We start from the raw sequence: 16,754 nt of genomic DNA, 5'->3' as shown, positions 1-16,754 counted from the left end.
AAACAACTTAAAGTATTATTAGAAGGGAATAGATTGAAATATGAAAGCAAGGTAGCAAACAATATCCAGGTGGATAGCAAACGTTTTTTCAAGTATATAAAATATAAGAGAGAGATGAGAGTGCATATAGGACTGCTAGAATATAAAGCTGGAGAAATAGTAATGGGGGATAGGGAGATGGCAGATAAACTAAATGAGTATTTTGCATCAGTACTCACTGTGGAAGACACTAGCAGTGTGCCAGGTGTTGAAAAGAGTGAGGGAAGAGAATTGAGTGCAGCTACTATGACAAGGGAGAAGGTGCCAAAAAGCTGAAAGACCTGAAGGTACAAAAGTCACCCAGACCAGATGAACTACACCCTAGAGCTCTGAAAGAGGTGGTGATAGAGATTGTGGAGGCATTAGTGATATTTTTCAAGAATAATTAGACTCTGGCATGTTTCTGGAGGGCTGGAAAATTGCAAATGTCATTCCACTCTTTAAGGAAGGAGGGTGGCAGCAGGAAGGAATTTATAGACCTGTTAGCCTGACCTCAGTGATGGGAAAGATGTTGGAGACAATTGTTAAGGATGAGGGTAAGGATAGTCAGAGGTTTTTTCCTAGGGCTCAAATGGCTAACACAAGATGGCATAGTTTTAAGGGGCTTGGAAATAGGTACCAAGGGGATGTCAGGGGTAAGTTTTTCACACACAGAGAGGTGGGTGCATTGAATGCACTACCGACAACAGTGCTGGAGTCAAATACAATAGGGTATTTTAACAGACTCTTAGATAGGTACATGGAGCTTAGATAAATAGAGGGCTATGCAGCAGGGTAATTCTAAGCAGTTTCTAGAGTAGGTTACATGGTAAGCACAACATTGTGGGCTGAAGGGCCTGTAATGTGCTGTAGATTTGAATGTTCTATGTTTTTGGTGACACCAGAAAGGATAAGACAAAGTCAGCATGTTTCCTTAAGGGAAAATCATGCTTGATAAACCCGTTGGAATTCTTTGAGGAGGTTTCAAGCAGGATAGATAAAGGGGATGCAGTGGATTTTGTGTATTTGGATTTTCAGAAGTCCTTTGACAAGGTGCCACACATGAGGCTGCTTACCAAGTTAAGAACCCATGGTATTACAAGAAAGGTGCTAGCATACTTAGAGCAGTGGCTGATTTATAAGAGGCAGCAAGTGGGAATAAAAGAATCCTTTTCTGTTTGGCTGCCAGTGTCTAGTAGTGTTCTGTGTTGGGACGGCTTCTTTTTATGCTGTACATCAATGGATTAGATGATGGAATAGATGGCTTTGTTGCCAAGTTTGCAGATGATACAAAAAATGGTGGGGGGAGGCAGGTGGTGTTGAGGAAACTGGTAGGTAGCAAAAGGACTTTGACAGATTTGGAGGATGGGCAAGAAAATGGCAAATGAAATACCATGTTGGAAAAATATCGTCATACACTGTGGTAAAGAGCTTAATGTGCAGACTATTTTCTAAACAGGAGAAAATCAAAAAATCTGAGATGCAAAGGAACTTGGGAGTCCTTGTGCAGAATACCCTAAAAGTTAACTTGCAAGTTGAGTCGGTGGTGAGGAAGCCAAATGCAATGTTGGCATTCATTTCAAGGGGTCCAGAATACAAAATCAGGGATGTGATACTGAGCCTTTATAAGGCACTGGTGAGGCCTCACCTTGAGTGTTGTGAACAGTTTTAGGCTCCTTATCTAATAAAGGGTGTGCTGGCATTGAAGATGATTTAGAGGAGGTTCAGAAAGATTATTCCAGGAATGAAAGGGTTATCACGTAGAAACATAGAAAACCGATAACACAATACAGCCCTTTCAATCCACAAAGCTGTGCCGAATATGTCCTTACCTTAGAAATTATCTAGGGTTACCCATAGCCCTCTATTTTTCAAAGCTCCATATACCTATCCAGGAGTCTCTTCAAAGACCCTATTGTATCAGGATTGCTACCCGTGCCACGTGCTAGTGAAGCTAGAAATAGGAAGGTAATGCAGCTAAATGTGTGGCTAAGGAGTTGGTGCAGGAGGGAGGGCTTCATGTTTCTGGACAATTGGGCCTTGTTCCAGAGAAGGTAGGACCTGTTCTGACAGGATGGGTTGCTCCTGAACTGGAGGGGGACTAATATCCTTGCGGGAAGGATTGCTCATGCTGCTCTGGGAGGGTTTAAACTAGATTTTCAGGGGGAAGGGAACCAGAGTGTTAGAGCAGATAGTGAGGTGGAGGAGGATAAAGATCATCTGAGAACTGCAAGTATAGTGCATGGAGTAAATCCAGATCTAACATATAAAGAGGCTTTGAGAAAAGAGCAGAATAAAGGGTGTAAAGGTAGTAAGGTAGAAGGGCTAAAGTGCGTGTACTTCAATGCAAGAAGCATCAGGAACAAAGGTGATAAACTGAGAGCTTGGATACATACATGGAATTATGATGTAGTGGCCATTACAGAGACTTGGCTGGCACCAGGGCAGGAATGGATTCTCAATATTCCTGGATTTCAGTGCTTTAAAAGGGATAGAGAGGGGGAAAAAGGGGGAGGAGGGGTGGCATTATTGGTCAGGGATACTATTACAGCTACAGAAAGGGTGGGTAATGTAGCAGGATCCTCTTTTGAGTCAGTATGGGTGGAAGTCAGGAACAGGAAGGGAGCAGTTACTCTACTGGCGGTATTCTATAGGCCCCCTGGTGGCAGCAGAGATACCGAGGAGCAGATTGGGAGGCAGATTTTGGAAAGGTGCAAAAATAACAGGGTTGTTATCATGGGTGACTTTAACTTCCCTAATATTGATTGGCACCTGATTAGTTCCAATGGTTTAGATGGGGCAGAGTTTGTTAAGTGTGTCCAGGACAGATTCCTGTCACAGTATGTTGACAGGCTGACTAGGGGGAATGCCATACTAGATCTAATATTAGGTAATGAACTGGGTCAGGTCACAGATCTGTCAGTGGGTGAGCATCTGGGGGACATTGATCACCGCTCCCTGACCTTTAGCATTATCATGGAAAAGGATAGAATTCTGAGAGGACAGGAACATTTTTTATTGGGGGAAGGGAAAATGATGAGGCTATCAAGCTAGAACTTGTGGTTGTGAATTGGGATGATGTTTTTGCAGGGAAATGTACTATGGACATGTGGTTGATGTTTAGGGATCTCTTGCAGGATGTTAGGGATAAATTTGTCCCGGTGAGGAAGATAAAGAATGGTAGGGTGAAGGAACCATGGGTGACAAGTGAGGTAGAAAATCTAGTCAGGTGGAAGGAGGCAGCATACGTGAGGTTTAGGAAGCAAGGATCAGATGGGTCTATTGAGGAACGTAGGGTAGCAAGAAATAAACTTAAGGAGGGGCTGAGGAGAGCAAGAAGGGGGCATGAGAAGGCCTTGGCGAGTAGGGTAAAGGAAAACCCCAAGGCATTCTTCAATTATGTGAAGAACAAAAGGATGACAGGAGTGAAGGTAGGACTGATTAGAGATAAAAGTGGGAAGATGTGCCTGGAGGCTGTGGAAGTGAGAGAGGTCCTCAATGAATACTTCTCTTTGGTATTCACCAATGAGAGGGAACTTGATGACAGTGAGAACAATCTGAGTGAGGTTGATGTTCTGGAGCAAATTGATATTAAGGGAGAGGAGGTGTTGGAGTTGTTAAAATACATTCGGACGGATAAGTCCCCGGGGCCTGACGGAATATTCCCCAGGCTGCTCCACGAGGCGAGGGAAGAGATTGCTGAGCCTCTGGCTAGGATCTTTATATCCTCGTTGTCCACAGGGATGGTACCGGATGATTGGAGGGAGGCGAATGTTGTCCTCTTGTTCAAAAAAGGTAGTAGGGATATTCCGGGTAATTATAGACCAGTGAGCCTTATGTCTGTGGTGGGAAAGCTGTTGGAAAAGATTCTTAGAGATAGGATCTATGGGCATTTAGAGAATCATGGTCTGATCAGGGACAGTCAGCATGGCTTTGTGAAGGGCAGATCATGTCTAACAAGCCTGTTAGAGTTCTTTGAGGAGGTGACCAGGCATATAGATGAGGGTAGTGCAGTGGATGTGATCTACATTGATTTTAGTAAGGCATTTGATAAGGTTCCACCTTATCAAGAGGGATCTGGGAGTACATGTCCACAGATCCCTGAAAGTTGCCTCACAGGTAGATAGGGTAGTTAAAAAAACTTATGGGGTGCTGGCTTTCATAAGTCAAGGGATAAAGTTTAAGAGTCCTGAGGTAATGATGCAGCTCTATAAAATTCTGGTTAGGCCACACTTGGAGTACTGTGTCTAGTTCTGGTCGTCTCACTATAGGAAGGATGTGGAAGCATTGGAAAGGGTACAAAGGAGATTTACCAGGATGTTGCCTGGTTTAGAGAGTATGCATTATGATCAGAGACTGAGGGAGCTCGGGCTTTACTCTTTGGAGAGAAGAAGGATAAAAGGAGACATGATAGAGGTATACAAAATATTAAGAGGAATGGATAGTGGACAGCCAGCACCTCTTCCCCAGGATACCACTGTTCAATACCAGAGGACATGGCGTTAAAGTGAGGGGTGAGAAGTTCAAGGGGGATATTAGAGGAGTGTTTTTTTACTCAGAGAGTGGTTGGTGCGTGGAATGCACTGCCTGATTCAGTGGTGGAGGCAGATACACTAGTGAAATTTAACAGACTACTAGACAGCTATTTGGAGGAATTTAAGGTGGGGGGATATGTGGGAGTCAGGGTTTAAAGGTCGGCACAACATTATGGGCCAAAGGGGCTGTACTGTGCTATACTATGTATCCGCCTCCACCACCGTCACCAGCAGCCCATTCCACACATTCACCAATGAGATAGAATAGTGATTACTATCTCCAAAATGCTCTCCCACTGAGAGATCTGACTCCTGCCCAGGTTCATTTCCCAATACCAGATCCTCTTGTGGGCTTATCTACATATTGTGTCAAGAAACCTTCCTGAACACTCCTAACAAACTCCTCCCCATCTAAACCCATTGCTCTAGGGAGATGCCAATCAATATTTGGGAAATTAAAATTTCCCACCACAACAACCCTGTCATTATTAAATCTTTCCAGAATCTGTCTCCCTATCTGTTCCACAATGTCCCTGTTACTATTGGGTGGTCTATAAAAAACACCCAGTAGAGTTATTGACCCCTTCCTGCTCCTAACTTCCACCCAGAGAGACACCGTAGACAATCCCTTCATAACTTCCACCCTTTCTGCAGCTGTGACACTATCTCTGATCAACAGTGCCATGCCCCCATCTCTTTTGCCTCCCTCCCTGTCCTTTCTGAAACATCTAAAGTCTAGCACTTGAAGTAACCATTCCTGCCCCTGAGCCATCCAGGTTTCTGTAATGGCCACAATATCGTAGCTCCAAGTGTTGATCCACTCTCTAAGCTCATCCGCTTTGTTCATAATACTCCTTGCATTAAAATGGACACACCTCAAACCATCGGTCTAAGCACATCCCTTCTCTATCACCTGCCTATCCTTCCTCTCACATTGTCTCCAAGCTTTCTCTATTTGTGAGCCAACCGCCTCTTCCTCCATTACTTCAGTTCAGTTCCCACCCTCCAGCAATTCTAGTTTAAACTCTCCCCAGTAGCCTTTGCAAACCTCCCTGCCAGGATATTGGTCCCCCTGGGATTACGGTACATCTCATCATTTTTGTACAGGTCATTCCTGCCCCAAAAGATGTCCCAATGATCCAGAAATCTGAACCCCTGCCCTCTGCTCCAATCCTTCAGCCATGCATTTATCCTCCACTTCACTCTATAACTATACTCACTGTTACGTGGCACAGGCAGTAATCCTGAAATTACTACCTTTGTTGTCCTGTTTCTCAACTTCCTTCCTAACTCCCTGTAGTCTGCTTTTCATGGACATGATCAGAAATATCCCAGATCCTGGCAGCTGAGAGGCAAATAACCATCCGTGTTTCTTTCCTGCACCCACAGACTCGCCTGTCTGACCCCCTAACTATAGAGGCCCCTATCACTGCTGCCATCCTCTTCCTTTCCCTACCCTTCTGAGCCACAGGGCCAGACTCTGTGCCAGAGGCACGGCCACTACCATTTCCCCCAGGTAGGCTGTCCCCCACAACAGTGCTCAAACAGGAATACTTATTGTTAAGGGGACGGCCACTGGGGTACTCTCTAGTATCTGACACTTGCCCTCCCCTCTCCTGACTGTTACCCACTTACCTGTCTCCTGACACCCCAATGTGACTACCTGCCTATAGCTCCTCTCTATCACCTCCTCACTCTCCCTGACCAGGCAAAGGTCATCGAGCTGCATCTCCAGTTCCCTAATGCAGTCCCTAAGGAGCTTCAGCTTGACGCACCCTGTGCAGATGTGGCCATCCAGGAGGCTGGGAGTTTCCCAGACTTCTCACATCTGTCACTGAGCACAGAACAATGGCCTCACACACATTCTTCCTGTCTGGATTCTGCACCGGCAACCTACCTTGCCTAAGTCCGGTTGCATCAAAGCCTTCCTACTCTGTCTCCCTCTACTCTGTTGCTTGCTCCCCTGATGCTTGCTCTATAAAGCTGTCTTTTAAACTCTTCTCACTGGTCTAACTGGCTGACATCCATGGACTTGCGCAGTTGTACCCCGATAAAACCGCTGAAGAATTAACCGTCTCCTTTTAAACTCTTCTCGCTGTTCTCATTGGCTGACATCCACACGCTCGCACAGTCGTGCCCTGATCAAAGTGCTGAAGAAATATGAGGAATGTTTGATAGCTCCGGGCCTGTACTTGCTGGAATTTGGAATGAGCAGGTTTTCGTGGTGGAGGAGTCTAGGACAAGAGGGCCCAGCCCTCTTTAGCCAGATGGTGGTGAATTAGTGGAATTTGTTACCCCAAGCAGCTGTGGAGGCCAGGCCATTGGGTGTATTTAAGGCAGAGGTTGATAGGTTCTTGATTGGCCATGACATTAAAGGTTACAGGGAGAAGGCAGGAGATAGAAGCTGAGGAGGGGTAAAAGATCAGCCAAGATTGAATGCCAGAGCAGACTCGATAGTCCAAATGGCCTAATTCTGCTCCTATGTCTTACGGTCTTATGTAGGAATGATGGTGTTAAATGCTGAGCTGTAGTCAATAAACAGCACCCTTACATAGGTATTTGTATTGTCCAGGTGATCTAAGGTTGCATGTCCACCTTAGACCTATTGTGGCGATAGGCAAATTGCAGTTGGTCCAGGTCCTTGCTGAGGCAGGAGTTAATTCTCGATATGACCAACCTCTCATAGCACTCCATCACCGTAGATGAGAGCACTACTGGACAGTTGTTGTTAAGGCAGCTCACAATGCTCTTAGACCAAAAGACTATGAAATATTGGAGCAGAATTAGGAAATTTGGCCCATTAAACCTGCTCCGCCATTTCATCATGGCTGACCCAATTTTACTCTCTGCCCCAATCCCCTGTCTTCTCCTTATTTCCCTTCATGCCCTGATCAATCAAGAATCTGTCAACCTCTGCCTTAAATATACATAAAGACTTGGCTCCACAGCTGCCAGTGGTAAAGAATTCCACAGATTCAACACTCTCTGGCTAAAGAAATTCCTCCTCATCTCCATTCTAAAAGGACACCCATCAATTCTGAGGCTGTGTCCTCTGGTCCAAGACTCTACCAGCATTGGAAACATCCTCTCCACATCCACTACATCAAGGGCTTTCACCATTCAATGAAGTCACCCCACATTCTTATGAATTCTAGTGAATACAGGCCCAGAGCCATCAAATCCTCTTCATATCACAATCCATTCTATCCTGGAATAATTTTTGTGTACCTCCTTTGAACCATCTCCAGTTCTGCACATCCTTTCTGAGCTAAGGGGCCCAAACACACTCACAATACTCCAAGTGAGGCCTTGCCAGTGTTTTATGAAGTCTTAACATTACATTCTTGCTTTTATACTCGAGTTCTCTTGAAATAAATGCTAACATTGCATTTGCTTTCCTCACCACAGACTCAACCTGCAAATGAACCTGTAGTGAATCCTGCACAAGGATTCCCAGCCCTTTGTGCCTCAATTTTTTGTATTTTCTCTCCATATAATAATCAACTCTTTCATTTTTTCTACCAAAGTGCATGACCATAAACCTTCCAACACTATATTCCATCTGCCATTTCTTTGCCCATTTTCCTAATCTGCCTAAGTCCTTCTGTAGTCTCTCTACTTCCTCAAAGCTACCTACCCCACCACCTACCTTATATCAACTGCAAACTTTTCAACAAAGCCATCAATTCCATCATCCAAACTATTGACATATAACGTGAAAAGAATCGGTCCCAACACAGACCCCTACACCAACACCACTAGTCACTGACAGCCAACCAGAAAAGGTTCCCTTATTTTCCACCCTTTTCCTCCTGCCAGTCAGCCACTGCTAGATTTTTTCCTGTAATACCATGGGCTTATAGCTTGTTGATCACAAGACAAAGGAGCAGAAGTAGGTCATTCGGCCCATCAAGTCTGCTCCGCCACTCCACCATGAGCTAAACTATTCTCCCATCTAGTTCCAATTTCTGGCTTTTTTCCCATATCCCTTGATACCCTGACTAATACTACCTGTTAATCTCCTCCTTAAGAACCTTCAACGATTGGGCCTCTACAGTTATATATGGCAACGAATTCCATAAATCCACGACCCTCTGGCTAAAAAACTTTCTCCTCATCTCTGTTTTAAATAGGTACCCTCTAATTCTAAGACTGTGACCTCTTGTCCTGGACTTACCCACCAAGGGAAACAGCCTTTCCCCATCTACTCTGTCCAACCCTTTCAACATTCGAAATGTTTCTATGAGATCCCCTCTCATTCTTCTATACTCTAATGAATACAATCCAAGAGCCGATAAACGCTCCTCATATGTTAGTCCCTGCAGTCCAGGAATCATCCAAGTGAATCTTCTCTGAACTCTCTCCAACATCAGCACATCCTTTCTAAGATAGGGGGCCCAAAACTGCACACAGTATTCCAAATGGGGCCTCACCAGTGCCCCATAGAGCCTCATCAACACCTCCTTACTCTTGTACACTATTCCTCTTGAAATGAATGCCAACATAGCATTCGCTTTTCTTACTGCCGATCCAACCTGGTGGTTAACCTTTAGGGTATCCTGCACTAGGACCCCCAAGTCCCTTTGCACTTCCGATTTTTGAATTTTCTCCCCATTTAAATAATAATCTGCCCGATTGTTTCTTCTTCCAAAATGTACAACCGCACATTTCTCAACCTTGTATCTCATCTGCCATTTCTTTGCCTACTCTCCTAAACTGACCAAGTCTCTCTGCATCCTTTCTGTTTCTTCAACACTTCCTGCTCTTCCACCTATCTTGGTGTCATCCGCAAATTTAGCCACAAAACCCTTTAATCCATAATGTAAATCATCAATATACGGTGTAAAAAGAAGAGGCCCCAACACTGACCCCTGCGGAACACCTCTAGTGACCGGCAACCAACCAGAATAGGATCCCTGTATTCCTAGTCTTTTCTTTCTGCCTATCAGTCAATGCTCCACCCATTCCAATATCCTTCCTGTAATTCCATAGGCCCTCATCTTATTAAGCAGCCTCTTATGCGGCACCTTATCAAAGGCCTTTTGAAAATCCAAATACACAACATCCACAGCCTCTCCCTTATCAATCTTATTTGAGATTACCTCAAAAAATTCCAATAGGTTGGTGAGGCAGGATCTTCCCTTCATGAAACCATGCTGGCTCGGGCCTATTTTGTCATGCACCTCAAGGTAATTCATAACCTCATCCTTGAAGATCGACTCCAATAACTTTCCAACCACCAATGTCAGACTAATAGGTCTGTAATTTTCTTTTTGTTGCCTCCCCCTTTTCTTAAACAACAGAACTACACTTGTGACTTTCCAGTCCTCCGGAACCGTGCCCAAGTCTACTGATTCCTGGAAGATTATTTCCAATGCCTGCACAATCTCCAAAGCCACCTCCTTCATGAGCAGCCTCTTGTGTGGCACCTTGTCAAAGGCCTTTTGAAAATCCAAGAACACAACATCAACTGATTCTCCTTTGTCAATCTTGTTTGTTATTTCTTCAAAGAACTCCAATAGATTTGTCAGACAAGATTTTCCCTTGAGGGAACCATGCTGACTAAGGCCTATTTTATCACATGCCTCCGAATACCCTGAGACCTCATCCTTAATAGTTGATTCCAACACCTTCCAACCACTGAGGTCAGACTATCAGGCCTATAGTTTCTTCTGCCTCTCTCCCTTCTTAAGAGTGGGGTGACATTTGCAATTTTCACTTCTTCCGGAACCATTCCAAAATCTAGTGATTCCTGAAAGTTCACTACAAATGCCTCCACAATCTCTTCAGCCACCTCTTCCAGAACCCTAGGGTGTACACCATCTGGTCCTGGTGACTTATCTACCTTCAGATCTTTCACTTTCCTAAGAACCTTCTCTCTAATGATGGTAACTTCACACACCTCATGATCCTGACACCTTGAACTTCCATCAAACTGCTAGTGTCTTCCACAGTGAAAACTGATGCAAAATACTTAATTAGCTCATCCGTCATTTCTTTGTCCCCATTACTACTCCAGCTTCATTTTCCAGTGGTCTCTCTTTTACACTTTATGTATCTGAAGAAACTTACAGTATCCTCTTTAATATTATTGGCTTGCTTACTTTTATATTCCATATTTACCTTTTTAATGATTTTTTAAGTTGCCTTCTGTTGGTTTTTCAAACTTCCCAATCCTCTACCTTTCCTCTAATTTTTGCTCTATTAGATGCCCTCTCTTTAGCTTTTAAGTTGGCTTTGACTTCTCTTGTTAGCCACAGGTGTGTCACCTTTCCTTTAGAGTATTTCTCCTTTGGGATGTACTGTATATATCCTGTGCCTTCCGAATTACTTCTAAAAATTCCAGCCATTACTGCTGTGCCGTCATCCCTGCCAGTGTTCTTTTCCTATCAGTTCTGGTCAACTCCTCTCTGTAATTCCCTTTATTCCACTGTAATACTGATACATCTGACTTCAGCTTCTCCTTCTCAAATTTAGGGTGAATACTATTATATTATGATCACTTGCCCCTGAGGGTTCTTTTGCCTTTAGATCTCTAAGCAATTCAAGTTCATTACACAACACCCAATCAAGAATAGCTGACTCCCTGGTGGGCTCAACCATGAGATGCTCTAAAAAGCCTTCCACATCCCGCAAGAGGAGCATTCAACTATCCTGCCTGGCAGCTTGACTGTCCTAGCTGAGCAGACATAAAGAATAAAAGAAAAAAAAACTTAACCTTGAACTTTTCTTTCCTTTGCTTTCTCTGACTAAAGCCTCAAGGTCACCACTCTGACTCTGACCACTCAGCCAATAGCTTCTTAAGCTCTGGTATAATTGTTGACTTTTTGAAGCAGGTGGGAACTTCCAACTGTAGCAATAAGAAATTGAAAATGTCTTTGAACACCCCCACCAGTGGTTGGGACAGGTTTTCAAAACCTTAGCAGGTGCTGTATCAGAACCTCCCACCTTGCAAGGGTTCAATTTCCTGAAAGACTGCTTGGAGATCACAGAGTCACCAGGTGTCACAGGAATCCTCGTAGCTGTAGTTTTATTCGCCCTTTCAAAGTAAGCATAAAAGGTGTAGAGCTCATCTGGAATGAAGCATCACTGTCATTCATGATGTTGGGTTTTGCTTTGTAGGAAGTAATGGCGTGCAAACCCTGCCAGAGTTGACGTGCATCTGAAGTTGCCTCCAACCTCAATCAGAAATATTCCTTAGCTCTTGAAATAGCCCTCTGCAAGTCATACTCTGTTTTCTTGTACAGACCTGGGTCACCATTGTTGAATGCCACAGATCTAGCATTCTGAAGACTATGAACCTCCTGGGTCATCAATGGCTTTTGATCTGGTTATGTACAGTAAGTTCTCATAGGAGAAAATCTGCAGATACTGGAAATCCAAGCAACATATACAAAATGCTGGAGGAACTCAGCAGGCCAGGCAGTGTCTCGTAGGCACACACTTATCCACACAGGTTTTAATGAAATCAGTGTAAGCTGTGACATAGATGAATCACTAAGTACAGTCCTGTCCACCAATTCAAAGCAGTCCTGTAAGCGCTCCTGCTCCTCCCTTGGTCCCCACTACTGCTGTTGCAGTCTTCAGTCTCTGACTTTTCTCAGGGAGTAGAAGTACAGCCAGGTGATCAGACTTTCCAAACTGGGCGTGATAGCACGGTAAACATTTTGGATGTTGGAATAACAGTGGTCCAGCATGTTGGTTCCTCTGTTACTACAAGTGATTTGTTGGAAATAATTATTAAGAGACATTTTCAAGCTAGCCTGTTTAAAATTCCGCAGAATGACGGGGAAGACATCATGTACTGTCTCGTGCCTGTTGATCACATTGCACAGTTCATCTAGAGCCTGTTTGACATTGGCCTGAGGTGGGATGTACAACCACTGAAATCTCCTGCAGCATATAAATGGATGGCACTTGATGGCGAGGTGTTCCAGGTCTTGTGAACAGGACCCGGCACAGCGCTGCCATGTTTGTAGACCATGAGCTGTTGATCATGAAGCATACTTCGCCACCCTTGGCTTTAAAAGACTCAGCAGTCCTATCTTGGTGGTGTATTGTGAACACGTTATTCTGAATCATTACATCTGGATTGGAAGGGGTTAACCAAGATTCCATGAAAGGCACAAGTGGTCCTAATGTCCTTCTGATTCAGCACCCTAGCTCTGAGATCTTCAATTTTGTTTACCAGAGACTAGGTTTGACAGCAAGTAATTGATATTAGGAGTTGAAAACCTATTCAAAAAATACTATATTTGATGGGTTAACGGAGCTTAATATGCGTTTTTACGGTGGAGCTAGTTACTTAAGCTGCCATTCTCGACGATGACGTCACCGGAACCTAAGGATTAATTTCTAAGGTAAGGACATGTTTGGCACAGCTTTCTGGGTGAAAGGCTTGTACTGTGCTGTAGGGTTTCTGTCTTTCTATTATCCACCACGAGGTCAGTAGGGTCCAGTGCAATCAAAGTCCAAGATTTCTTCACATGTTAGTCTGTCATAATTTTTCATAGAAGTGTTTTCTTTTCAAATAATTTTATTTCTTAACTGAAAATAAACAAGTCCCAGGTATTGCAACTATTATTTATAGTCATCCAAAACAGGTCCTAAAGTGTAGATCACTTGGTAAAGAGATGAGCAGAGTAACGTTTTCTCAATGGGCAGAGAAATTAAAAAGAGGTGCAAAGGGATTTAGGAATTCTTACGCAGGATTACCTAAGGGTTAATCTGAAGGTTGAGTTGGCAATAAGGAAGCAAATGTAATATTCTCATTCATTTTCAGAGGAACAGAATATGAAAGCAAGGACGTCACGTTGGGGAATTATAACGTATTTGGAAAAACGTGAGCAGTTTTGGGACCCTTATCTAAAAAAGAGTGTGCTAGCGTTAGAAAGGCTCATAAGAATGATCTCAAGACTGAAAGGGTTAATGTATGAGGAGTGTTTCATGGCCAGAGTCCGATCTATTTCTGTCATTATTGATTAGTGATAGATTATTTAATCGCACTAAAACATTGCTGTACAAACCTTAGGTGCAGTTGTGGGTTCTCAGCTGTAGTAGGCTGAAATGAGAATATTTGATGGTTTCTATTAGAGCTGTGCACAAATTGCCTTTATCAATGGTGCTCCTTGCAAACAAAAACTCTTAAAGAACAAAAACATATCGAGAAAATAGTTAGGATTCTGTCCTTTTATTTGGAGCACACAATGCTTAACTGGGACAGGGAGATGTTGCTGAACCTTTTCCAACTCTCAACAGTCACAAGTATATTGTGTGGCCATTGAGCACTGCACCATGCTTAGAGCAAACAGTTTTTAAAAAGCGTCTCTGGCATGTTTATATTCAAAAAGCATTGATTTTTGTCACTGATAGTGGGTGAATGATAAACAGTAAGACAATCTGGAACCATTTTTCTCACTGTGCAGTTTCAAGTATTCAGGCTTGGAGATGCCAGAAATGGACTGAAGTGAAAATGAAACAATTACACTGCTTCAACAAGATAGGAACTACAAAGAATTTGAAGGCATCAGCAATCATCTTGAATGTTACAATGAAAATGAAGATTTGGAGAATGCAATCGTCAAAAGCATTGTTTGAAGGCAGTCCACTTTGTACGATGTGTCTGCACTGATTTTGTTCATTTACAATTAAAACAGCTCATCAGTGTACACTAATGAATTGCTCCATCAATAACTATTAGGAACTAATGGTTTTAAGTACATTTGTGGTATTGGTAGTGTTCTAATTGATTCTGTATTTTACTTAAATATATAATTTGTTACTTGGTTAAACAGTAGTTTGTTTATTTTACATCTTTTTAACTATTTCCATGAATTTTTGGCTAATTCGTGCAGCTACTTAATTGGCCAAAATGTGCTGATCCTGATGTGTCCCAATTAACTGGAATCCGCTGCATATAAAATTGAGGAGTGTAGGGTTATATTATTGGGTTATTGCAAGTAGGCTTTTTCCACTGAGGTTGGGTGAAACTAAAATTGGAGTTGGGTCATGGGTTAAGGGTAAAAGGTGAAATGTTTAAAGGATCATGAGGGGGAACTTCATCGCTCAGAGGGTGGTGAGGGTGTGGAATGAGCTGCCAGTGGAAGTGGTGATGTGGATTCAATTAACGTTTAAGAGAAATTAGGATAGGTACATGGATGGGAGGTGTATGAAGGGCTATGGTCTGGGTGCAGGCCAATGGGACTAGGCAGATTAAGAATATAAGAAATAAATGCAGGAGTAGGTCATCTGGCCTTTCAAGCTTGCTCTGCCATTCAATAAGATCGTGGCTGATCTGGTCATGGACTCACCTACTTGCCATTTCCCCATAACCCTTAATTCCCTGACTTTGCAAAAATCTATCCAACCTTGTCTTAAAATCTATTTACTGAATTACCCCCACTGCTTCATTGGGCGGAGAATTTCACGGATTTACCACTCTGGGAAAAGCAATTCCTCCTCATCTCCATCCAAAATCTACTCCCTTGAATCTTGAGGCTATGTCCCCTAGTTCTAGTCTCACCTACTAATGGAAACAACTTTCCTGCCTCTATCTTATCTATCCCTTTCATAATTTTATGTTTCTAGAAGATCTCCTCTCATTCTTCTCAATTCAATTAATAGTTTATAATAGCTTCATAGTTTGGCAAGGACTAGATGGGCCAAAGGGCCTGGTTCTGTGCTGTAATGTTCCTTGACACTCTCCATAAGGATGCTCTGAACCATTGTCTTCCTGAGCAATGGTTTTTTCTCTATCATAGTGAATGAAGCACTTGACTGCAACTACCTGAGGCAGGAATCATACCACCACCTTCCAACTAGCGCAGTAAAGTGTTATGCTGACAGCTCACTACTATGCCACCCGTACATTCATATCCAAATCATTAATGTATATATCAAATAGTAAGGGTAGCAGCACCAGTCTCTATGGTACACCGCTGATAGCAGGCTTTCAGTCACAAAAACAACCCTCTTGTCTCTTACCTAGCCAACTTTGCATCCAATTTATCAACTTACCTTTTGGAGTTGATTGCCAAGTGGGAGGTACGAAAGTCCATGTTCTGGTTGCCTCAGTATGGGCAGGATGTGGAAGCATTGGAAAGGGTACAGAGGAGATTTACCAGGATGCTGCCTGGTTTAGAGAGTGTGGATTATGATCAGAGATTAAGGGAGCTAGGGCTTTAATCATTGCAGAGAAGGAGGATGAGAGGAGACATGATAGAGATGTACAAGATATTAAGAGGAATAGACAGAGTGGACAGCCAGTGCCTCTTTCCCAGGGCACCACTGCTCAGTACAAGAGGACATGGCTTTGAGGTAAGGGGAGGGAAGTTCAAAGGGGATATTAGAGGAAGATTTTTCACTCAGAGAGTGGTTGGTGCGTGGAATGCACTGCCTGAGTCAGTGGTGGAGGCAGATACACTAGTGAAGTTTAAGAGACTACTGGACAGGTATATGGAAGAATTTAAGGTGGGAGGTTATATGGGAGGCAGGGTTTGAGGGTCAGCTCAACATTGTGGGCCAAAGAACATATTCTATGGTCTAAAATACATCGGCCGCACTGCCCTCAGCTCTGTTGTCACTGTGTCATACTGTCTTTCCAGGTTCCAACCACTATGGCATTGCAGGGTTCTATTCCATGAAAGCCGTGAAATGTGGCCTCATTGTAAGTAAGATGTGCAATAAATGTGATTTGGAAGATTGGCCTGTTACACACATATCCTTGCAGACAGGTTTGCTAGAGCTGTTCAGGAGAGTTTAAAATAATCAAGCAGGAGAGTGGGAACCAGAGTATGAGGACTGAGGATAGGGTAGTTGGTTTACAAACAGATGTGTGGGTAGATCGTTAGCAAGCAGAAACTGAAGATAGGAAAGATAGATGAGTTGCAAAGTAAAAGGGAGACAGATGAATACAATATTGAAGGTGTTAAAAGACCATAAGATTATCCCTGTTCCAAATGGACATCCCTTTATTTTGAGGATGTGTTCTCTAGTATTATATGACCCCACCAGAGGAACCATCATCTCCTCGTTCATTTACTGAGGCCTTTCGTCATTTGGGAGATTTCAATGAAACCTCATTCTTCTGAATTCAAGTGAATGCAGGCTCAGAACCATTAAACACTCCACATATGATAAGCCTTTCTATTCTGGAATTCTTGTATATTATATTTCTATGCATGCAGTATATGGAATAAGGTA

The 16,754-nt window shown here is 43.2% G+C and overlaps 1 protein-coding gene across 2 annotated transcripts in view; it reads left to right on the top strand.

Annotated features, from left to right (window-relative positions):
- LOC132397457 (uncharacterized oxidoreductase YjmC-like) overlaps window positions 1–16,754 on the top strand; it is a 106,420-nt gene that overhangs the window by 30,086 nt on the left and 59,580 nt on the right. For both annotated transcript variants that reach the window (XM_059976278.1, XM_059976277.1), the window contains exon 4: window positions 16,157–16,218. In XM_059976278.1, coding sequence (XP_059832261.1) covers window positions 16,157–16,218 — 62 coding nt within the window. The remainder of the gene's footprint in view (window positions 1–16,156; window positions 16,219–16,754) is intronic.

The sequence above is a fragment of the Hypanus sabinus genome, chromosome 7 (assembly GCF_030144855.1).
Source record: "Hypanus sabinus isolate sHypSab1 chromosome 7, sHypSab1.hap1, whole genome shotgun sequence".
Taxonomy (NCBI): Eukaryota; Metazoa; Chordata; class Chondrichthyes; order Myliobatiformes; family Dasyatidae; genus Hypanus; species Hypanus sabinus.
Note: the sequence above shows the minus strand (reverse complement) of the source record. Positions and strands in the feature narration are given on the sequence as shown.